Here is a 24,257-nt window from a genome sequence, read left to right as displayed (position 1 = left end):
TGTTGCAATGAGATTCCAAAGCATGACTTATAAGACTCTTATATGAAATGCATCTCTCAAGAAATAATAAATATACCCCTTTTGAAAATAGAGAAACCATTTGTTCATAAGTCTTTCAAAGCTATGTACAATAAAGCAGTGTATAACATGCCATTAGTATGTACATCAGTAAAGAAAATTGCTCAAAAATACCATTGTATACATTAAATTTTTAACAAAAGATTCATTAAAATTTTTAGCTGAAGTCAGAACAGTTAACTTTCAAAAAAAGTTAACATACAGGTAAAATATTTTAAATAGAGACCTACCTATTATTTATATTGGTGTCTTGTTCATGAATGCTTTTTTTATTGGAAGTTCCATTGGTAATTCTTGAAACAAGTCGAGGTTTTACTGCTATAAATTAAGAATAAGTCAGGCTTGTGGTAGAATACATTAAATACATAACAAATTCGTGTAAATTTACCAGTTTGTATAAATAAAATTGTTAAACTGAGAAGGACTATATTTTCTCTCAGGTTGCATGACTATATGTCAATGTAGTTTTTTAGAATTGTAAAGTAAATAAAAACCCGCAGGGAATCTTGTTTCTAGGAATTTTAACCATCAGGAGTATTAAAAGTTGATGTGTTTACTCCCCAACAAAGCAAGAAAATAAAACAAAGCAATACAAAACTAATGTTGAATCCAGTTGTGGCGGAACATGCCTTGAATTCCTGAACTTGGGAGAGTGAGACCAGGCAATCATGAGACCAGTCTGTTTCAAAAGGTAGTGTTGAGTTAGGGGTGGAGTGCTTGCCAGCCTGTGCCAGGCTCTGTACTGATGCCATGTACTACAAAATCAACAAACGAACAAAACCTACCTTCAGTGGAAGTTTTGACACCATCTACACTGTTCGCCATTTGTCCTGAAGAATCACAAAAGTATAGCTTCTCACCCGAAGACTTTTCTTCTCCTACTGATCTACTATCTTTTTGTTCATCCAGATCTGTGGTGGAAACCAGTAGCTCCATACTTGAACTTGTAGATCTACTGGATGGACCTGTGTTTCTGAGGCACGGAGAGTCTTTTCCTGTCACTTTTTTCAAAGGCTTTGCTTTGGCTTGCAAATTTAAGTTTCCAGTGAGTAGCTTGGGTCTTGCTCCTGTAATTTGCCCTTCCTGATTTCTAATTCCTTTTCCATTTAATGAACTTTTTTGTCCAGTTGCTGCCACTGCTGTTGATCTTTCCACACCTTTTTGTGACATGGCTTCCGATTTTGCATTATCATTGCTTTCTACTTTGGGCTTTATTATAGATTTGGGCTTTCCAGAAATACTTTTTTCCCCATTTTTCAGTTCTTTAGTAATCTTAGATGTTACTTTTGTACCATGCTTTTCTTTTAACTCATCATGCTTCGAAGTTTTACTTATACTGTTTCTATTAGCATTTGAGGAATGTCCAGATGCTCCTAATCCATCCGATTTCATTTTTTGATTAGCAGAAAGAGAATTCCAACCCTCTTTTTTATTACTTGCCCTCCAAGATTTGTTTTTTACGACACTAGAATCAGAAACTTGTCTCCTTTGCTACAAAGAAGAAAAAAACATTTTGTAAATTGACTGAAGTATTTGATACGTAATATTGTTTCAAAATAAACCAATTTTTCAGAGGAAGAAAACAGTGAAGTTCATCGTATGATTTAAAGTCTCTTAAAATCTGAATTATCTTTGGTGGTTTTCATATAAACGGTGTATCTGACCTTAATACCCAATTGGATTTGTAATACAACATTAGGTGCTTATTTAAAAGGCATGTTATTTTAATTTCTAGATCTATGGTTAACACCTAAGTTCAAGATATCTTGAATAAATAACAAAATCCAAGAATTCTTGATGACTTACTCTCAGGATTATGTCATATATCATTTAACATTACAGCACTCCTAAGTCATATAGATAAGAAATTGGGACTAAAAATAGGTATATAACTTATACAAGGTCAATGTTAGTAAGGGATAGGATTAGGCCTTGAGCTTCAGAGTTGTTGCCTTAAGGATGTAGTCATAGAAGTGGTATACAATTAGGGACATTATGAAGATAGTTACCAAAATTTATTTCTTCAATCCTATCCAAATGTCAGAGATTTTTATCATTAAAGGTTTAATATCCCTTGAGAAGAGTAGTTGCTTTGGGGTATTTAAAATAAAACTCCTAGAAAACAACACATTACATCTGAAAAATGTGGGCTTTGAAACAAATGATAGTAGTATAGTATTGGCTATCTAGAGGATGTAGAAAAAAAGGAATTTAAAAAACAGCTGAAATAGGAAAAAGAAAGGTAACCAATACCTCATCATTTTTCTACACTCAATTTTGATAAGGTAACAACAAAATATTGAAAGTTGGTAGGAATTTTTAAATATTAAGATTATATCGTCATTGCTTGTTTTGGTAAATGCTTTTTTTTTCTTTATAAAGCTATTTGAAACTGTAGAAGTATAAGAAAGGCTTTCTGAATCTAAAATCCTTGGCACTATGCCTATTATACATGAAGGACTGAAAAAAATTTTAACTTATTAAAACTGTGCATATATTGACACATAGTTCAAAGTCTATTTTCTATATCTGGAAAGATCCTAACGACATTAAGAACTGTGTAAGATAAACACGTGTGTGTGTGTGTGTGTGTGTGTGTGTGTGTGTGTGTGTGTGTGTGTGTGTGTGTGTGTGTGTGTGTGTGTGTGTGTGTGTGTGTGTGTGTGTGTGTGTGTGTATGCATACAAGTATGTGTATAAAGGCAATAAATGAAACAAATTGAATTTTGGATACAACTGGTATAGTTATAAAGAAATCATTAGATTCTTATTATGGCTTTCCCTCTGAGGAGTCTGGGATATTTATGCAGTTTTAATATCTTTGGGCCTTAGGTTGTGCCTATCTATAGCGTAGAAAGTGGTCCATACAGCAGTGTTCTAGGATTGTAACAAACACATTTATACCTAAGTTTTTTGTTTTCTTGGTCAAGTCTTAGTTCTCTATTTTTAATACCTAAAGCCATAACAAGCTTTTAGATCTCTTTCCTACCCTTTAAACAGACCCAACCCTGGGTGTCAGTCACTTGTATAATACTAGCTAATAAGGAGGTTTAGATCTGAAAATCAAGGTTCAAAGCTAGGCAAGGTAGACAAATCTACTAAACTCTTATGTTCAATTAATCAGCAAAAAGAAAGAAGTGGAGACCCGACTCAAGTGACAGTATACCAGCTATAAGCAAAAAAAAAGCTGACTGAATCTTTTATAATTTATCATATCCCAGGGCATTTTAGATCTACTCTTAGGAGAGAACTATAAAGGCACAATGCCTATGTGCCTCTTTATGTTTATATAAAATAATATATATACCTATATATCTATATATCTATAGATAGGTATGATTTTCTAAAGTAGTAATGTGTAATATGCTTAAAAGGGGTTGGGTGGCAGCTCTCACGTATTCTACACTTATGCAATTAGAAATTCTATGTGAAATGGAATTCAAAAGTATTTAGTGTTTTTCAGTCCGTAGGAGTTATGGTGAATATTAGATTTAGTAGATGCTAAGTGTTCTTATGTAGAGCATCTGATGGTACTCAGATACTGTGAAGCACACTCTAGTCCAAGGAGGTTGACTGACACAAGGCCATTTCTCAGATTCTCACATCAGACATTCAGAGCTTGACCTAAATCTGGGCACTGTCCCTGAGCTTCTTTTGCTCAAGGCTAGCACTCTACCCCTTGAACCACGGAGTCACTTCTGGTTTTTTCTGTTTATGTGGTACTAAGGAATCAAACCCAGGGCTTCATACGTGCTAGGCCAGCATTCTACCACTAAAAGCTACCTTCCCAGTCTGACCTAAGTCTTAAACCATGAGAACTCTGTTATGACATGGCTACATCAATTTCTGTCCAGTGGACACTATGAAAGAAAGAGAATTCCGTACTAATTCTAAACTGAAAGTCTCAGTGTTATCTCAATATTATCAGTGGAGTGCACAGAAATTAGTATAATTTTCTATTTCAAACATTTTTGATTACATGAACCTATATTATAACAAAAAATAGCCACAATATATTAATAACCACAATAATTAAAGTTAATAATCATTAATAACATTATGGGGAAGAAAATTAAAGTTTCAGATTATAATAAGTATATCGTGTAAGAGTGTATGTGTCTGAGAGTGTTTAAAAAAATAACAAAATTTACCATCTTAACATTTTTAAGCACAGGCGAAGTACTATTATCTATATTAAATTGTTATACAACAGATCCCTAGGTTTTTTTTCCTGTTGCAAAACAAATTCTCATCCCCTTAATACAACTCCCCTTATGATGCTCCACCTTCTGCCCCTGGTCCCAGGCAATCACCTTTCTACTTTCTGTTTTTAAGATTGTAAACTACTTTAGATACCTTATATAAGCAGTTCTTAAAGTACAACTGTATTTAGTGCTAACTATCTTTATTCATACCCCTAAAAAATTATGTAAATTAAAATGCTGAATAGAGAAAACTGGAACAAGTAAAATCTTCTTTTGTAAGAAGTAGGTTAATTAGAAAAATAGACATTGAATTAGGTCTAGAATTCTAAACAATTTCTAATATACTGGAAGAATTCCAATATATTACTTGCCAAAAAGGTTTTCAAGGAAATGAAAAAGGTAGACATGTCTCATGACAGCTGGATAAAAATATTCACAGCATGTAAAACTTATATGAAATGTTCATTTGGTTAAAAAGAACACTCAGAATTATTTCCACTTACAAACAGCTTTAATGAAAACATTTAAAAATTATTTTGAAATACAAAATAATAAAGTTGACATTGTTTGGTGCCTTTTTCATCCATACCTATATATTTTTGAAAGTTTACCTGTGAGCTAGTGAATATAGGCTTTTTGCCAAGTCTTCGATCATCACCTTTGTCAAATGCAGCTGCAAAACAAAAAAACAAAAACAGCAATTCATTTTATATGAAGCATTATTATTAGTATAGAAGTACAGGAAAAATAAAATGCTAGCAGAAAAAAATTGTATTTGTAGGAAATAACAAAAAACTTGAAACCAACTTTGTATACGATCATGATTACCTATTACATTTAAAAATTTTTTTAAATCTCATTTTCAACTTTTTTTGGCTTCTAAAACTTTGTTTTTAAAATTAGTGAATAGAAAAATGGTATAATCTCACACTGAAGATTCTATTTTAAAAGAAACCCAGACTGTTCTCAAGTTGTGAATTTTAGATAATTGCTTTTAGTTTTCCAAATTTCAAAAAATTATACATTATGACAAATGTTTTATAAACAATTAAATGAAGTAATATTGTCCTAAAATATAAAAATCTCTGTTGAAACTAAAAGTTTTTTTGGCTTTGAAGAAATATCATGGAATATGAGAAAAGAAAAAAATAAGGTTATACTAAAAATAACTCAAGAATTAATCTTCAAACTTGTATCATTCTTAAATGAAATAAAAGTCACTGTGTAAGTTTAGGTCTGGAAAACGCTGAAAAATTAGTGTTTATGCTTTTAGAGTAATAATCTTAAATTTAAATGGTATTAGAAAGTATACAGGAATAGTGGTATAGGGGCTATATAGTTTAGTTAATATATTTTTTTTTGAAGATTATGGGGCTTTAAGGCATACTTTGAAAAAGTATATATCAAATATATATATACTAAAAATATATCTCTATATATTCAAATTTTTATTTTTTTATTAAAATAATTTATGTAAAATACTTTAAATTATCGGTAACTCTATCGTGTATCTTCTACAATGTCTATTCTGTAAATATGTGCTGTAAGACGAAGCAAAATCCTAGAAATGGCATTTGTAAAAACTGATTTGCAGTAAGCAAATGACTCTACATAATAACACATAGGAATAAAGAAATTTTCCAAAAGGTCAGTAGTAACTCAATAAGAATATAAGTGATGTTATAACAAAGACAACCCAGAAACATTCCTTTTCCTTGATTTTCATTGTAATTATGTAACAGTATTCATTATTATTCACATAGTTAAGATTTAAAAATGTTATTACAGTGTTGTAATACATTGAAAAGTTCTTTGGGATAACTAGTTCTATTACCAATGGCATTTTGTTTAGGTATATCTATGTGTATGTGTGTGTATATATATATATTCTTTTTTTAATTAGTACTTTGAAGATTTAAATATCATTGTCTGAAATTCAATTAGCTATGAGATCTTCTAAAATAGAGAAAAACAAAATTTGCTACTAATCAGGAGGGTGAAGGACACCTACTCAAGGAATGTTCATCTTATTTTATTTCTTCATATTGTACAGATTTGGTAGTAAGGATAAACTAGATAAAAATCAGCACAGAAAAAGTCACAAGGAAAAAATTCAAATTTCTAAAGATCTCATGAGTTTTTAATTTGCAAGATAATAAAAACTTCTTTGTAAAGTGTTCTTCAAATTACGTCTATTTGTACTATCATGCTATAAAGTAAGACAGAGCAGGTCACATTCTAAATCATTTAATATACCTATGCATTATCAAGAAAATATTTTATCAAAGACAAATTCCACTTTTCAAAGTATTAAAATGTTTGTTTCATAAAATACTGTCACATCTTAAGTGTTTTTAAAAGTATACTTGTTCAATATGCTGGTGTTATTGCTTAAGACATCTACCTGCTTTAACCCCCAAATAGTCATGAAGCCATTTTTGGTTCCACCCTGAATTTCTTATAGTAATATTTTAAAATAAGTATATATTCTGATCAATATACATCTTTTGTTTAATGCTAATGTTTCAAATGGTATCCATTAAATGTAGAGACCACTGTGCAGCTCCTGAGGGACACTCCGCAATAGCACACACCACATCACCGAACCAATCAATTGTGAAATAAAGCCATCTAATTTAGGCAAAACCACAAGAAAGGGTATCTTATGAAAAAAAAGGAAGATCTTAATGACAAAATGTATTTTAAAAGAGGGATGAAAGTATGTTCAGTAATCTGTTCTACATGAATTATATCCTTTTATACTTCTAACCTCTTCACAAGAATGCTTTTAAGCAAATTTGGCTGCTACAGTAGGACAAAAAATTGATACATACAAAGAGAATGAGTTTCATTTTCTAAAAGCAGCAAAAAAGCATAATTTACTGAAACTGCCTAACATACTATCACTAGTTTTGGTTAGCATCCTATTATTGAACAGAAGCACAAATATTAATCTAACCACTATTCAGAATGTCCTCAAAATATCTTCCATACAAAGACTGTAATATGATAATTTAAAAAATTCAAGGCTAACATACCTGCTTTGATTTTCTGTTGATCATCTGTGCTCATCAGTTTCCAGCTTTCTGTGTGACGAACAGCATAGAAAGACTGAACCAGGAAGATCCACAGCTTATCACGCAGAGCTTGGATCGTGCACGTAAAACCCTGTGTTCAAGCAACAAATCAGCAGCTGGTGTGAGCCACATTGTCATAGCAACCAGTCATTATTCCTTTCCGAATCTACTTACTCCTAAGCCAGATCAATGATGTCATCACTTAGATTTTTAAGATCGTTGGGTACATGTTATTTATGAAAGCTTACTCATTAATAGAATTTAATAGTGAACATGAAGCTAAATCTGAACAGCTGAACATTTTTAAAGCATCAGAAGCCTTTATATAGATACCTTCCACAGTCTTTCCAAATCAACGATGACATTACAAGGTCAAATACTCTATACTAGTGTAATAAATATGTTGAAATATTTTATTACTCTTGAATAAGTTAATAAATATGCTGAACTATTTTATCATTCTTATCTAAAAATGCCAATAATTTGCAATTAGCTGTCATTAACTGCATTTTAAAATAAGAAATACTTATAATTTGCTTTTTCCTAGTCTAATTTTTAAAATAGGATTTTAAAGAGAAAGGAAATTAAGAACATATAAGAACATAATTAATATTTTTGAAATATTCATTTTATAACTATAAATTGAGTATAGTAACTAGAAATACTTGTTACATCTTGCTAAAAAATATTGCTGAGTACCAAACTATGTTTAGAATTAAGCCAAACTGCCAAATTCTAAACTTTTATAAGAATTTCATTTGGAAATGAATAGAGATAAAGAGGGGAAAATGAAGAAAGGGGTAACATTGACCAACCAGCACTATACTCAAAACCTGACTTATGGAATTGTAACTCCTTTGTATAACTTTTTTTTTTTTTTGGGTCCGGTCACGGGGCCTGAACTCTGGGCCTGGGCACTGTCCCTCAGCTCTTCAGCTCAAGGCTAGCTCTCTACCACTTGAGCCACAGTGCCACTTCCGGCTTTTTTCTTTTTTCTTATGTGGTGTTGAGGAATCGAACCCAGGGCCTCATGCATGCAAGGCAAGCGCTCTACCACTGAGCCACCTTCCCAGCCCTGTACAACTTCTTAACAACAACAATAATAATACAATTTTTTTAAAGAAAATTGCAAAAACACACAAAAGTAGAGAAGATAATCAACCCTAGGTATCTACTGCCTAGCTTCATTGACTCATGCAATATTTAAAACACACAAGTAGCTGGGTGCTGGTGCCTCACACCTGTAATCCTAGCTACTCAGGAAGGTGATATCTGAGGATCATGGTTCAAAGTCAGCCCAGGCAGGAAAAGTTGGTGAAGACTCTTATCTCCAATAAAGCACTTGGAAAACCGGAAATGGTGCTGTGGGTCAAGTGGTAGAGCACTTGCTTTGAGCTGAAGAGCTGAGGGGCAGCGCTCAGGCCCAGAGTTCAAGCCCTACGACCAACAAAAAAAAAAGAAAGAAAGAAAAAGAAAAAGAAAAAAGAAAAAAGAAAAAAACCCACACAAGTAATTTAAAATCTCCAAACACTTCCAATATTACTTTATTTTAATGAATTATATTACATTTAGTACCATTTCTTGTGTATTTTCAGAGTTCAGTAATGTTTCCAGAGCCATAAAAAGAGAGCAACTATTTTCAGTGGTAATATTTTCTTCAATTGCTTTTAAAATTTTGTCCAACAAATCAGCTGTGCTGCTCATCGCTTGTGACTGCAAAACATACATAGTGATTTTCAGTAGAAACATGAAAATATATGTAAGAAATATGAAAGCCTAGCATGAAAGCAGAATAACCATCTTAACTGACTATATGAGTTCAACACCAGAAATCATAAGTGCCTTTTCCTATTCCTTTGTTAAAAAATCTGCATATTATATATCCTACATGCATACTGTTTTTACGAGACAACACAGTTCTAGTATCAGAACCTAGAAATATGCAGTAAGAATTCTTTATGCAATGACTACTTCTAGAGAAGGTAGCTGCTAAGTCAGAGAGAGAATTCTGCAGGGACCATAATTGTGTTACTGATCAAAACAATATCTTGGGTAGAGGTGTAGCAAAGCAAGCATATGCTCTGGGTTTAATCTAAAGGGAAAGAAAAATCTATGATTCTGATTTCTAAAATGTGGCTTTGGTGACTGACAGAGCTGGCTAGTGTCACGGTATGCCTTGCCAGTGGACTCAAACCTGTCCTTCCTGCCTGCCTTGTGCTGTGAGCCCACATCCTGTCCATCATGCTAACTCTGCCATCTGCTATGGAATTTATTTAAATCACACTAATTTAATCAAAGGCAACCTGCACTTAAAAATCTCTTACATAATTAAAATTAGAAAACAAAGAGAGGATTAAATAAAGGATGAAATTTTAGACATAGTACCTGTAGGAAAAGAGTGAAATTTTCACTCTGAATGATGCTGGGGAAGTTTTCTACAATAAAGGCAATGCACTGTTCTTGGAGCTGAGATGCCATGGCCAATGCAGCTTCTGTCCATTTTACTCTGGGTAAACTGAGGATCAGCCTATCACTTTCCATCAGAAGAAAAGCGGCATTCTTATCACTCTAGAATTTTTAAAAAATATACAGGAATTTAAAAAAAAATGGAATTAAAAACAAAAAGGTTAGGTGGAATTACTGCTCATAACAAAAAAAAAGTTTCAGGTCTACTCTCCCTCCCACCATGACTCACCTCAATCAGATAGATACTATCATTGTAACTTTAACTAAAACATTCATTCATTCGTTCGTTCATTCATTCATTCATTCAAAATTATCCAAAAGGGCAAATTTGAACTAGAAAAACCAACTCTGAAAGGTAGCTAAATAAACCTGAGAATAAAATTTAGAACTACAAAGAAAACAAAGTTGACTCTCTGAGATTATCATTACTGAGTTCATTTGTCTGCAGAGTCAGGTACAGAGGTTCATGCCTGTTATCCCAGCATTCAGGAAGATTATGAGTTTGAGAAAGCCTGGGCTCTACCTGAGTTCTAGGCCAGCCTTGATGACAGAGGGAAACCTTTTTACAAACAAATAAAGTATATGTCTATAGAGATAATCTATAACTATAGGTCTATACTGATTTGGCAGGAGTTCTTTTATAATCATAAAATATATCTCCTTAAGTGAAAAATTCAGAAAGGCTAAAAATTACTTATTCTTTCTCTTTTCTAATTTGCAAAGATTCTATTTGTTATATTTTTTCATTTAGTAATGATTCATTTTGTGCCACAGAATATATATTCACAAATACTAATTTCTATGAAAAGTGGAATGACATCTCACAAATCCAAGGAACAGGGAAAAATGGCAAATATGACACATCTTGTTGGTGTTGGGTTTCTAGTTCTTAAAACAATGCTTAGAAAACATTAATTTATTACCTTACAGACTACAGGAGATTAAAACAACAACATGGCCAAAAATTCTTTGCAGCTCCATTTATCAAGAGGTATACTCTATTTCCTCACGCCTTGAATATGGACTGATCTTTTCATTTGTTTTAATGGTGAAGTGCAAGTTTCAGAGCCTAAGTCTCAAGAAATCTTGCAGCTTCTGCCTCTATCCTCTTAGAATCCTGGAACCACTAGGAAAAGCCTTTTAAGAAAAAAGCTTGGAAAGAAAGATTGTGTGGGTTGGATATGGTGGCTTTTTAATCCCAGATGTTTGGAAGGCAGAGTAGGTTATGATTCTAGGTCATTCTGGTCCAGAAGTTAGCAAGATCCCATCTCAATAAGTAGGGCGTGGTAGTTCACATCTGTAATCCCAGCTATGTGGGAGGAACAGGTAGGAGAATCTTTTTTTTAATTGAAAAGGTGATGATCTGGGGGTTACAGTTACATAGGTAAGGCAATAAGTACATTTGTTTTTAATCACTGTTACCCCATCCTTTATCTCCCACTAGGAGGATCATTATCTGGGCAAAAATGCAAGATCTTAGCTGAAAAATAGATAGGGCAAAAAAGGGTAGTATTATCATTCAAATGCTAGAGTGCCTGCCTAGCAGGTAAAAGGCCTTGAGTTCAAATTTCAATACTTAAAAACAAACAAACAGAAGGAAAGAAAGGAGTAGAAAAGTAAAGGAGAAGAAGGGAAAGAAGAGAACAGAAAACAAAGCTTTGAGCCTAGCCACAAGAGGAACTTGATCTTGCCACAAGCAAGATCAGCAGAAGAATCATCCAATCAAGCCACAGTATATAAGCGATAACAAATCATAGTTTTAAGCCTTTTAGTTGTGAGATAGGTTTAACATATAGCAATGGGAATGAAAGAAAGAAAGACTTAGCATGGACTGTAAGAGATGGGCTTTCCACACCTTCTCAATCTATAGCATGTCTTCCCTGATCCCACACCTATACCAGATTCCTTTGTCTCAAAGAACTGGCTCTTTTTTTTAAAGTGCTTAAATCATTTTCAGTTATTCAAACATGAACACATGATTAATGTCTGTCTCCCTCACTATGCTGTATGTTCAATGAGTGTGAAACCATGTCTGGTCTCCCTAGGGCCTACTAAGGAACTAGGTCATAGTAAACACTCAGGTAGTCTCACTGGTCCTTTAACAGAGACTAAGGATGTAAGTGGATTTCTAAGATAACTTAAGTTTAATCCTGGAACATTAAAACCTTAACATTTTTACATTCTTAGCAAGAATTTTTTTTTTTTTGGTCGGTTGGGGGGCTTTGGGCGCTGTCCCTGCGCTCTTCAGCTGAAGGCGAGCACTATACCGCTTGAGCCATAGAAACACTTGCAGTTTTCTAGGGGTTTATTGGAGATAAAAGAGTCTCACAAACTTTCCTGCCTGGGCTGGCTTTGAACCGCAATCCTCAGATCTCAGCCTCCTGAGTAGCTAGGATTACAGGTGTGAGCCACCGGCGCCCGGCTTAGCAAGAATTTTTTAAAATGCGTAATGTATTTCCATTGCTTTAACAGAGAAAAGAACATACTTTGCCATTATTTGAGGTTTTTGTTGTGCTGCTGTGTTTGCTAGTACTGGGGCTTGAATTCAGGTCCTTGTGCTCACTTGGCTTGCTTGACTGGTGGTCTACAACTTGAGGCATGCTTCAAGTCTGTTTTTGTTGATTATTTTTGGAGATAAGAATCTGTGGACATTTTTTTTCCTCAGGCTGGCTTTGAATTTTGATTATCCAGTTCTCAGCCTCTTAAGTAGCTAGGTTTACAGGCATAAACATCCAGCTCAAGTCTTTTATTTTTTTAGTACTATAATCTTTCCTCCTATAGTGACTTTCTGAGTAATAGTGCAATTACTAAGAATCTTAGGCAGTAAGCCCAATTTACTCCACTATAGGCATTATTCTGATTGTGGAACCAAATGCAGGGTATGCAAATCAATTTGGCAGATAGCAGTAGTGCTTACTATATGCATAATGCCATGTGCTCTAACAGTAATTTTTTACAGTAGAGATACAGAGTACAGTTTATAATATAGCTTAGAATTTCTTAGAAAACTAAAATACAGATACAATTAAATGATAATATAAACAATATTTTTCATAATGATTTGAACATATGACAAATATTAAATGTCAGAGTATCTTGAATTTCAAAGAAGAAATAAAATATACTTCTAGGCCAGGGGTAATACTAGGAAAAGTCCTTCTTTTTGTCCCATACTAACCAATTTCAAGTCAGTATTATTTTTCTTTATCCTTCCAGAATGATTTTGTATAACACACAATCACGTGTACATGCGTGGGCACGCAGGCGCGTGCACACACGCGCACACACACACACACACGCACGCACGCCCACACACACTTGTTCCCTTATTTAATTCAAATGGAGACAGCATACCTTACATTCTACTTTGTCTTTCACACTTAGCATACACCTTAAAATTTTTTCTTGTCAATGTATGGAGAGCCCTTTTACTATCTTGGGATTTCATTTTTGTGATAGACTGGGTATCAATACGTAGCCTTTGATATTTTTTTTATAGTGAAATTACCATATAGAGGGGTTACAACTACATGGGCAAGATAATGAGTACATTTCTTATCAAGCATTGTTGCCTCCGCCTATAATATTCTTGAATTCATGATGTAACCCAGATGTTATCCTCCTTCCTTCCTCTCCTTCTGAGTGCTGGGATTATAGGTATGCAATACCACTTCTGGTCCTGTTATTGTATTAATAGCTATTTAATAGTCTATAATATAGACACATCATTTAATTAGTTCTTGATTCAGACATTTACATTGTTTCCAATGTTTTGTTGTTATACTAACAAATTACCTTGTGTAAACATTTTACATATAGATGTATTTTATCTATAGAGTTAATGGGTTAACACTATATTTCTTAGCATGGGTTCTACAGAAAAACTGAAAGGGAGAAATAGGTTTGTCCATAGATAGTTTATTTTAGGGAATTCAAGGCCCAGGGAGAAAAAAACAGGGAAGGGAAGAAAGTGAGGCTACAGGTATGTTTTCTAGCTTCTTATATTCAAAGTGTGCATGAAGCACTAGCATCAGTCATAGCCTGTTACAAATCTGGGCTCTGTGGGTCATCATTTCAGTTACTGAGTTTAAATCTGTATTTAAACACAATTGCTAAGTGGTGTATATATACATCAGTTTGAGAAACACTGACAGTATTCACTGCCTGGGAGTTAGTCTTGTGTAGGACTCCCTTATGATGAACATGGAGGATGAACTTTGAATTAACCATTCAAGAGACAAAGAAGAAACATTTAACCACTGGTTCCCATCTCCCTTGGTCAAAACTTACCCTCTGGAGTGTCAACTCCCTTTCATTGCCAGGATTACAAGGTTCAGCATGGCTATGCTGGAGATATAGCTATTGACAGAGTGCTTGCCTTGCATGTATGAGCCCTGGATTCAATCTTAGCATTGCAAACAAGCAAGCAAACTAAGAACTGTTGAGGTGTAGGTATCCCATGTGGGCCAGCTCCGACACCACAGAATAGGAAGTGAGAAAGAATATGAAATAGCTGAGCAACAGTGCTGTCAGATCACACCTGTGTGCAGCTAGATTGCTACAGCAATGATCAGAGTATAAATATGGGCCAAGAAGATATGAACTAAGATACCAGGGTAGCAAAATACTGCCAACGTATGTTCAATGCAGCACTGTTTTAAAGATGGCAGATTCAGATTCTTCCCTATCAGTCTGGAGACATGTATTTAGTTGTTCAAAATCAGTACTGAAAAAGAAAAGAACGAAAGAAAGAGTTCTGAAACTCGTTTCAGTTATATATATTATCAGATGGGCTATAATGGGGAAAAAAAACCACTTAGTTTTAGCCAGTCAAAAAAGTTTGGAAAACAGAGCAAAAGCCACATTAACTCATGCTCTCCCAGGAATTAATTAATACATTTCTGTACATCATACAATATAGAACCAATTTCCTTATTTTTACCATTTTGAAAGGTAGAAAATGGTAGGATGCTATAGTTTCAATGTCCATTTCTTTCTCTTTTTTTTTTAATTGTGAAAATACCATACAGAGGGGTTACAATTACATGGGCCAGGTAATGAGTACATTTCTTATCAAGCATTGTTGCCTCCTGTTTCCCCTTCCTATCCCTTCCCATCTCTCTGCCCCCCCAGCCCCGCCCTCAATGACCATTTCTTAAATGAAGTACAGAGTCTGTTATTCATATGAAAAGATATTGAATTTCTTTTGTGACCTTTTAATTCTATACTAGGTTTAGCTTTCCATTTAAAAAATCAATCTGTAGAAACTCTGTTAGAATTTATACTATAAATGTATGAACTATATATAACTTGTTTTTTTCTGACAGTGCTTAAGATCTTTTAAAAAAAGAATACTCTTTTAGCTGAGCACCAGTGGCTCATATCTATAATCTTAGCTACTCTTGAGGCCAAGATCTGAGGATCATGGTTTGAAGCCAGTCCAGGCAGAAAAGTCCCCATAAGACTCATCTCCAATTACCCATACAAAAACCAGAAGTGAAGCTATTGCTCAAAGTGGTAGAGCACCTGCCTTGAGCAGAAGAGCTCAGAGACAGCGCCCAGACCCTGAGTTCAAGCCCTACAACTAGGAAAAAAAAACAAAAAACAAAAATCCAACTCTTTTTAGGGCATTTTTACTATGTAGAGATGGTATGTTGTTTTTTTTTTTTTGTCGGTCGTGGGGCTTGAACTCTGGGCCTGGGCGCTGTCCCTCAGCTCTTCAGCTCAAGGCGAGCGCTCTACCACTTGAGCTACAGCGCCACTTCCGGTATTTTGGTGGTTTATTGGAGATAGGAGTCTCACGGTCTCTCCTGCCCGGGCTGGCTTTGAACCGCGATCCTCAGATCTCAGCCTCCTGAGTAGCTAGGATTACAGGCGTGAGCCACCAGCACCCGGCAAGAGATGGTATGTTTTTATGTAATCAAATTTCCTTTGTTGCTTCTGAATTTTGTAGCTCCATTCTGTGCAAGATTACAAAGTAATGACACTATATATTATAGGATTTTAATTGCTGAATTTTTAACATTCAAATATCTGACTTATTCGGAATATATCCCTACTATGACATATGAGGTGTGAATTCAACTTGAATTTTTTCCAGCTGCCTTCCATTATCCTAACATTATATATTATAATTCATATTATTTCTTAATACTTGTGATATCAAGTTAGTCAAATAGGCATTTATCCTTTAGCCGTAAAACTAGTAACTGAGCATGTATGTGTATATATATGTTTATGTGTATATATATATATTCACACATATATCAGCTTAATTTGGCTCAACAGGGCAAAAATTTGTATATTTTAAAAGGATTTAAACGGTTTAAGAACAAGAAAATAGTTAAACCATGACTTAAAATGTTACAAATGAATTCATTATAAAGCTGGTAGGGAAATCTGAGATATCTCTTACTACAAGTCCAGCTACCAGTTTCTGTCCTGGGACACAAAGAGTTGGAGCTTACCAAAAACATCTTAATTTTTCTAGATCATTCCCAGAGGACTGGCTTTGTCTTGCTTGCCTTGGGGTAGTAATAAAACCCCAGAACAATGCAGTTATGCTTGAGGATTACTGAGAAAAGAGAAGGTGGTTTGGGCTGGGAATCAGTCTCTTACCTTAGCGTAGCACAAAGTGAGTGAACCAAAAAAAAAAAAAAAAAATTAAACCTAGTTCTCAACTCCCTGGGGAGAGACAGAACTGGAATGTGAATCTATAGCCCCAGTTTTTATGGAGGCTTCACAAAGAATCAACTTCTGTCTTGCTTGTTTTAGAGTGATAAGGAGACCTACCATATGACACCGAGGGTCAGGATGGCATTGATTAACAGACATGGACATGTTCAATTGAAAAAAGAAACAACAACAACAACAACAGTAGATAGCCTGGCATAGTCAGCCTGCAACTAGTCACTTGAACTTTCTTCCTTGGCTCAGTACAGACCAAACTACACAGAGTTGGACTGGGTATCAACTTTTCAGAGGCTATACAAGGAACGTGCTCCAGTCTCACTGGACATTCCTAGGAGTCATGAACAACAAAGACACCAAGTTAGATTAGCAAGATGATTTGAGATGATCCCAGTATCTCTAGCTGAGCTGCTTGGCAAAGGTCTTCTCCAGCAGAAGGCCAGTACAAAAAGCCTGGCTGTTCTGTCTAATATGCAGGAAAAAAAATGTGGGTGTGTGCAACACATTGCAAGGAAAATGAAGAATCAAAGAGATAAGCTTCAAACAAAAGAATAAGAAGGCAAGGACAAAAGCCAACTCACGTGAAATGACTACAAGCATACCTCAGAGAAGAGTTTAGTTCCAGACTGTCACAATGTTGTGCAATGAGTTACAGTAGTGCAAGTCACATGAAATTTTTTATTGTGTAGAGCACACAGAAGTTATTTATACTGTACTGCAGACTATTAAGTGTGCAACAGCATTATGCCTAAAGAAATGTAAACAACTTAATTAAAAACACTTTATGGCTAAAATATTAACCATCGGAGCCTCTATGAGTACAGACTTTTTGCTGGTGGAGGTTGTGTTCGGTGTTTCTGGTTGCTAACTAATCAGGGTAGTAATTGATGAAGGTTAAGGTAGCTGTGGTTATTTCTTATAATAGGACAAAAAATAAGTTTGCCGCTATCATGACTGATTTCTCTATAATATGCTATGGTTTGGTAATATTTTACCAATAGAACATCTTCCAAAATTTGAGTCAATTCTCTCAAACCTCATCTCTGCTTTATCATCTAAGTTTATATAATACTAATTTAAAGTACATAGTTAATGAGCAGTAATACCCTGAAAGATCTACAGTGGACTTAAAATATTCAGCAAACCATATTGTAAACAGATGTATTACCCTGGCCCAGCTGCTCCATTTACAAAGCACAGAGATTTAGTTCAATCCTTAAGGGGCTTAGGATTCTCAGAATGGTAAATCAGCACTGGCTTCAACTTAGAGTAATCAGCTACATTAGTCCCTAACAAGAGATAGCATGTTATTTGAAGCTTTTTTAAGTCAGTCATTGATTCTCTCTAGCTATGGAAGTCCTAGATGGCGTCTTCTTCCAATTTAAAGCTCTTTAGTCTATCAATTATCTTCACTAGGTTTTCCGGAAACTTTCTGCAGCTTCTTTGCCATCAACACCTGCTCTTCACCCATATTGATATGTTACAGTTGTAGATTCTTTCTTAAACTCATGAACTAACCTCTGCTAGTCAAATTGTTTTAATGCAGCTTCTTCATTTCTCTTAGCGTTCACAGAAGTGAAGCATTAGGGCCTTGATCCTGATTAGGATTTCATAAAAGTCTGTTGTGGCTGATTTGATCTTATATAGAGACCATTAGAACATTCTCTATATCAGCAAAAAAGTTTTGCTTTCTTATCTGTGTGTTCACAGGAGCCGAGATTTTAATTTCCTTCAAAAACTTTTCCTTTGTACTCACAATTTGGCTAATTGCTTAGTATAATAGACCTGATTTTCAGTCTTTCTTTTTTTTTTTTTGAGAGTGGGTCTTTTATGTAGCCCAGACTAGCCTCTAACACACACTCCTCTTGCCTTTACCTTTAAGTGCTAGGATTATACCATGTGCCACCAAGTCTGGCCTATCTTGACTTCTGACATGACTTCCTCACTGAGCTTTTGATTTAAGGTGATAACCATGTGACTCTTCTTTGTACTGAACACTCAGATCCATTATGGGGTTATTAAATGGTCCAATTTCAATATTGCTGTTTCTCAGAGAATAAGGGCTGAGGAGAGCAAGAGATGGAGAGAGATGTGGAGAGAGAAGGTCAGTGGAACAATCCAACACACACACACACACACACACACACACACACACACACACACACACACACACACACACACACACACACACACACACACACACACACACACACACACACACACACACACACACACACACACACACACGCTATTTATGTGGGTAGTTTGTGGTAACTCAAAAACATTTATAAACTGGGCAGCAGTGGCTCATGCCTATAATCCTAGCTAGTCAGGAGGCTGAAATCTGAGGCTCATGGTTCAAAGCCAGCCCAGGCAGGAAAGTCAGTGAGACTCTTATCTCCAATAAACCACTAGAAAAACAGAAGTGGCGCTGTGGCTCAAGCGGTAGAGTACTCACCTTGAGGTAAAGAGCACAGGGACAGGGCCCAAGCCTAGAGTTCAAGCCCCACAACTGACACCCCCCCCCAAAAAAAATTTACAATAGTAACATCAAAGATCACTGATCACATATAACTGTAATAGACTAACAGTAGTGAAAAAGAAACTGAAAATAACAAAAAAATGACATAAAGGCACAAAGTAAGGACACATTACTATTGGAAAAAATGACACTAGTAAGACTTACTGCAGAGTTGTTACAAATTTTCAATCTTTAAAACTCAAAATATCCACAATGCATAAAATGAAGTATTAATAAAAGATGAACTATAAACAGAGGAGAAATGCAATTGTATATAATTTAACTGACAGAAGTTCAAAATAACTACTAAAGATAGTCACCAAGCTCAGGATGTTAAGAGATAGAAAACATGAAATACAAACAAAAATCACTGAGATGAAAAATGTAATTTATGAATTTAAAAATTCACTAGGAAGATTCAACAGTAAACAAACCAAAATAGGAGAAAGGATCAGCAAACTCAAAGAACTTAATCCAATGATTAAGGAGGCTGAGATCTGAGAATCATAGTTTGAAGCCAGCCTGGACAGGAAAGTCCACAAGACTCTTATTTCCATGTAACCATCAAAAGCTAGAAGTGGTGACTCAAGTGGTAGAGTGCTAGCCTTTAGCTAAAAGCTCAGGGACAGCATTGATGCCCTGAGTTAGAGCCCCAAAAAAAGAAAATAAGGAAAGAGCAAGGGTTTATGGACACCCTAGATAAGATCGATACACACATTATAGAAATTCCAAAGGAGGTAAGAGAGATGATGACATCTTGGGGCTGGGAAGGTGGCTCAGTGGTAGAGTGCTTGCCTTGCATGCATGAAGCCCTAGGTTCGCTTCCTCAGCACCACATAATCAGAAAAAGCTGGAAGTGGTGCTGCGGCTCAAGTGGTAGAGTGCTAGCCTTGTGCTGAAGAGCTGAGGGACAGCACCCAGGCCCAGAGTTCAGGCCCTAGGACTGGTATACACACACACAAAAAAAGGTATCTTGAACACAACATATTAAAGAAAGGTTGGATAAATGGGATTGCATGAAATTGCAGAGCTTCTGCACGGCAAAGGACATAGCTAGCAAGATCAATAGAAAGCCCACGCACTGGGAGAAGATCTTCACTAGCCATACAATGGACAAGGGTCTCATATCTAAAATATATCTGGAACACAAAAAATTAAATCCCCCAACAACAAATCCTCAAAGAAACAACTGCCTAATAAATAAGTGGGGAAAGACTTAAAGAGAAACTTCTCTGAAGAGGAAAGAAGGATGGCCATTGGACACATGAAGAAATGCTCAACCTCCCTAGCCATAAAAGAAATGCAAATCAAAACAACATTGAGATACCACCTCACCCCAGTTAGAATGGCTAGAATCAAGAACTCTAATAACAACAGATGCTGGAGGGGATGTGGACAGAAAGGAACCCTACTGCATTGCTGATGGGAGTGTAAACTTGTTCAGCCACTTTGGAAAGTAGTATGGAGGTTTCTCAAAAGACTCCACATAGAGCTCCTCTTTGACCCAGCAATTCCACTTTTGGGCATTTACCCAAATGATCACAAACAAGACCATACTAAAACTACCAGCACAACTATGTTTATTGCAGCAATATTTACCATAACTAAGATATGGAACCAACCCAGATGCCTGTCAGTAGATGAATGGATCAAGAAAATGTGGTATATTTACACAATGAAATTCTATGCCTCCATCAGAAAAGAATGACATTGTCTTATTTGTTAGGAAATGGGAAGACTTGGAAAAAAATTATATTAATTGAAGTAAGCCAGGCCCAAAGAAATACAGGTCCCATGGTTTCCCTTATTTGCAATAACTAGTATATATCTGAGTCAAACAGAAATGGTCAGATAAGTTGATGTTAGGCAAAATGAACCCCAAGATAGGGATTCAAATGTTTTTTCTTTCTTGTGATTGTTTCTAACATATTTATAAGGTGATTTCTTTGTTGCTTTGTTTGTCCCTCCCCCACGGTATAGCCCGTTTTCCCTGTATTTGATGTTGGTATACTTTGTGGAGGGGAAGGGAAAAAACAAATTGTTTAAATAGGGATACAGGTGGATCCATTGCAACAACGAGATGTACAAGTCATTATGTGGAAAAATGAACTTTACAACTTTGGCGGGGGGGGGGGGAAGGCGTGAAGGGAAGGGATGGAAAGGGGAAACAAAGGAGGCAATAATGCTTGATAAGAAATGTACTCATGGGCTGGGAAAGTGGCTCAGTGGTACAGCGCTTGCCTTGCATGCATGAGGCCCTGGGTTCGATTCCTCAGCACCACATAAGCAGAAAAAAAAAAGCCAGAAGTGGGGCTGTGGCTCAAGTGGTAGAGCGTTAGCCTTGAGCTGAAGAGCTGAGGGACAGCCCCAGGCCCAGAGTTCAGGCCCACGACCAGACCCAAAAAAAAAAAAAAAATACTCATTACCTTGCACATGTAATTGTAACCCCTCTGTATGGTATTTTCACAATTTTTTTTTTAAAAAAAGGTATCTTGGTGTAGATTTTTATTCATCTTACGTAAGGCCTTTTGGACTTCTTGATCTGGATATCCTTTTCTTTCTCTAGATAAAGGAAATTTTCAGCCATTCTTCTTCTTATTATTATTTTTGCTGGTTATGGGGTCCTGAAATTTAGCTTCCTTTAAGTGGTCCTGAGTTATCTGGAATTGCTTTTCCAATCTTACTTTAAAATTAACATTCTATATTGACATTTCAATCACTGAGAGACTATACAAAACTGAATTGACTTTTTGACTGCACAAACATGGGAATTCAGGTTACACTTACTAAAGATTGAATCAACATATCAAGACAACTTTTCTGAATCTCGGAGGGTACATTTGCAAAGCTTCTCTCAGACCAAAACCTTGCAAAGTGCTTTGCAATCCACCTGTTTAAAAAAAAAAAAAAAAAGGAGTTCAAATTAGAGTACTAAAACTACATCTCAATGTAAGTCAGCCATATTTTTGTTTTTAATTATAAAATTTAAAACATGTATGTTTTGACCAGCTATTACTATTATGACTTACATGCTTTCTTAGAAATACATATTTTAGACCCATGTTGGGTTATGTGCACTGGCTTTAATATAACTATGGTTAAATAACATTGATCCCACATATCTTGAATAATATCTAAATAAATACTTTCTATTCAACTGGTGTAACTAGTAGCACTAAAACACATGCATTGCACCCAAGAAAATAGTCTGAGTCTAAAACTCTCTGCAAAATTGAATAAAATAAAATATCTCAATTATTAATAGCAACACTACTTAAGATAACTTACTTCATGCAGTCAGCAAAAAGACTTTCCACTCCAACTGAATGAGCAATAATGAGGCATTCTAGAATAGATGTCAATGTTCTGGCAACAGGCTAAAATTGATAAGAAACATCACATTTATTCTTTTTCAATTTGTAGAGGACCATCTGGTTCATAAAGACAACATGATGTATACACCTAAACTACCAAATACATACATATAGCTAAAATTGGATGAATTTTAAGATTCAATGTTTTACACTTAATTCTTTATTTGGAATCCACCAGCATACTGTTTGTAGTCATTCTCTACTCAATGTCTTAAATTATTATTTTTTCTTTAAAACACCTTTCCATAAACCTGAATACAAGTATTTGTATCAGCTTTAATTGTACTTGTCCAAACTAGGCAACAACTCAACTTCTGCTGGTGAATGGATCAGTAAACCATTCAATGGAATCTTCAGCATTGAAAATTGAGCTACTAGCCAGGCGCTGGTGGCTCACGCCTGTAATCCTAGCTACTCAGGAGGCTGAGATCTGAGGATCGCGGTTCAAAGCCAGCCCAGGCAGGAAAGACTGTGAGACACCTATCTCCAATAAACCACCAGAAAACCGGAAGTGGCGCTGTAGCTTAAGTGGTAGAGCGTTCGCCTTGAGCTGAAGAGCTGAGGGACAGCGCCCAGGCCCAGAGTTCAAGCCCCACGACCGACAAAAAAAAAAAAAAGAAAAAAAAAAAAAGAAAATTGAGCTACTGAGTCATGAAAAGGATATAGAAGAAACTTTTATGCATATTGCTGAGTATTAGTAAGAATCCAATTTTAAAAGTTGGGGTATGATTTTAACTCCATAACAATCTAGAAAAAGCAAAACTATGGGACATGAAAAAAAATTCAACTAGGTGCTGGTGGCTCACGCCTGTAATTCTAGCTACTCAGGAGGCTGAGATCTGAGGATCGCAGTTCAAAGCCAGCCCGGGCAAGAAAGTCCGTGAAACTCTTATCTCCAATAAACCACCAGAAAAACCAGAAGTGGTGCTGTAGCTCAAGTGGTAGAGTGCTCGCCTTGAACTGAAGAGCTGAGGGACAGTGCTCAAATCCAGAGTTCAAGCCCCATGACCACCAAAAAAAAAAAAAAAAAGAGGTTAACGATGTTAAGACACATATAACTAGTTTGAGACATCTCAGTTAACCAGTTAATGCACTTATAAGATTATCTCTTTGTTGCTTTGTATGTCCCTCCCCCACAGTATAACCCCTGCTTTCACTATATTTGATGTCAGTATAACTTGTGGAGGAGATGGGGAAAAACCAGTTGTTTAAGGATACAGGTGGACCTGTTGCAACAATGAGAAGTACAAGTTGTCATGTCTAAAACGAGGGGAGGGGGGAGACTGGGAAGGGCTGTGAAGGGTAAACCAAAGGAGGAGGCTGCAATGCTTGGCAAGAAATGTACGCATTATCCTGCCCATGTAATTGTAACCCCTCTGTACAATATGTTCACAAATAAAATAAAATTTAAAAAAAAACAAAACTTTTTTTTTCCAACTAATGCTTTTAACCATGAGATATCTAATCCCCTTTTTCTATTCCTTGATGACATTACAAGCAGATGCCATAGCTTTATTTTCTAATTTTAAATTCAGTAGATTGCTGCTTTAATCCCTATCTCATATCTGATTAAAATCTTGCCTCCCCATCACTGACTAGATTTACAGCTGGTGAGATCTGGAATAAGGGGCATGGCACATGGTATGATCTCCTGCTCTTCCATTTTCTGTGTTAACTCCTATGTAAAAAAAAAGGGCATGGATAGCTCTGGTTACCTTATATAATTAAACAGAAAAGATGGTAGTAGGTAGTTGTCCTTGACTTTGCTCTAACTCATATGCGGGTGTCTCAGGCTAACATGATCATCATTATTATTATTTTTTTTTTTTTGGGTCCGGTTGTGGGGC

The 24,257-nt window shown here is 35.6% G+C and overlaps 1 protein-coding gene across 3 annotated transcripts in view; it reads right to left on the bottom strand.

Annotated features, from left to right (window-relative positions):
• Btbd8 (BTB domain containing 8) overlaps window positions 1-24,257 on the bottom strand; it is a 61,525-nt gene that overhangs the window by 6,691 nt on the left and 30,577 nt on the right. For 2 of the 3 annotated variants that reach the window (XM_070007646.1, XM_070007648.1), the window contains exons 8-15: window positions 22,325-22,413; window positions 21,824-21,926; window positions 9,745-9,927; window positions 8,935-9,072; window positions 7,321-7,450; window positions 4,894-4,955; window positions 864-1,569; window positions 309-396 (exon numbers count right to left, since the gene is read on the bottom strand). In XM_070007646.1, coding sequence (XP_069863747.1) covers window positions 309-396; window positions 864-1,569; window positions 4,894-4,955; window positions 7,321-7,450; window positions 8,935-9,072; window positions 9,745-9,927; window positions 21,824-21,926; window positions 22,325-22,413 — 1,499 coding nt within the window. The remainder of the gene's footprint in view (window positions 1-308; window positions 397-863; window positions 1,570-4,893; window positions 4,956-7,320; window positions 7,451-8,934; window positions 9,073-9,744; window positions 9,928-21,823; window positions 21,927-22,324; window positions 22,414-24,257) is intronic. The other variant, XM_070007647.1, reaches the window with a different exon arrangement.

The sequence above is a fragment of the Dipodomys merriami genome, unplaced genomic scaffold, assembly GCF_024711535.1.
Source record: "Dipodomys merriami isolate MVZ:Mamm:240054 unplaced genomic scaffold, mDipMer1.0.p SCAF_7, whole genome shotgun sequence".
Taxonomy (NCBI): domain Eukaryota; kingdom Metazoa; phylum Chordata; class Mammalia; order Rodentia; family Heteromyidae; genus Dipodomys; species Dipodomys merriami.
Note: the sequence above shows the minus strand (reverse complement) of the source record. Positions and strands in the feature narration are given on the sequence as shown.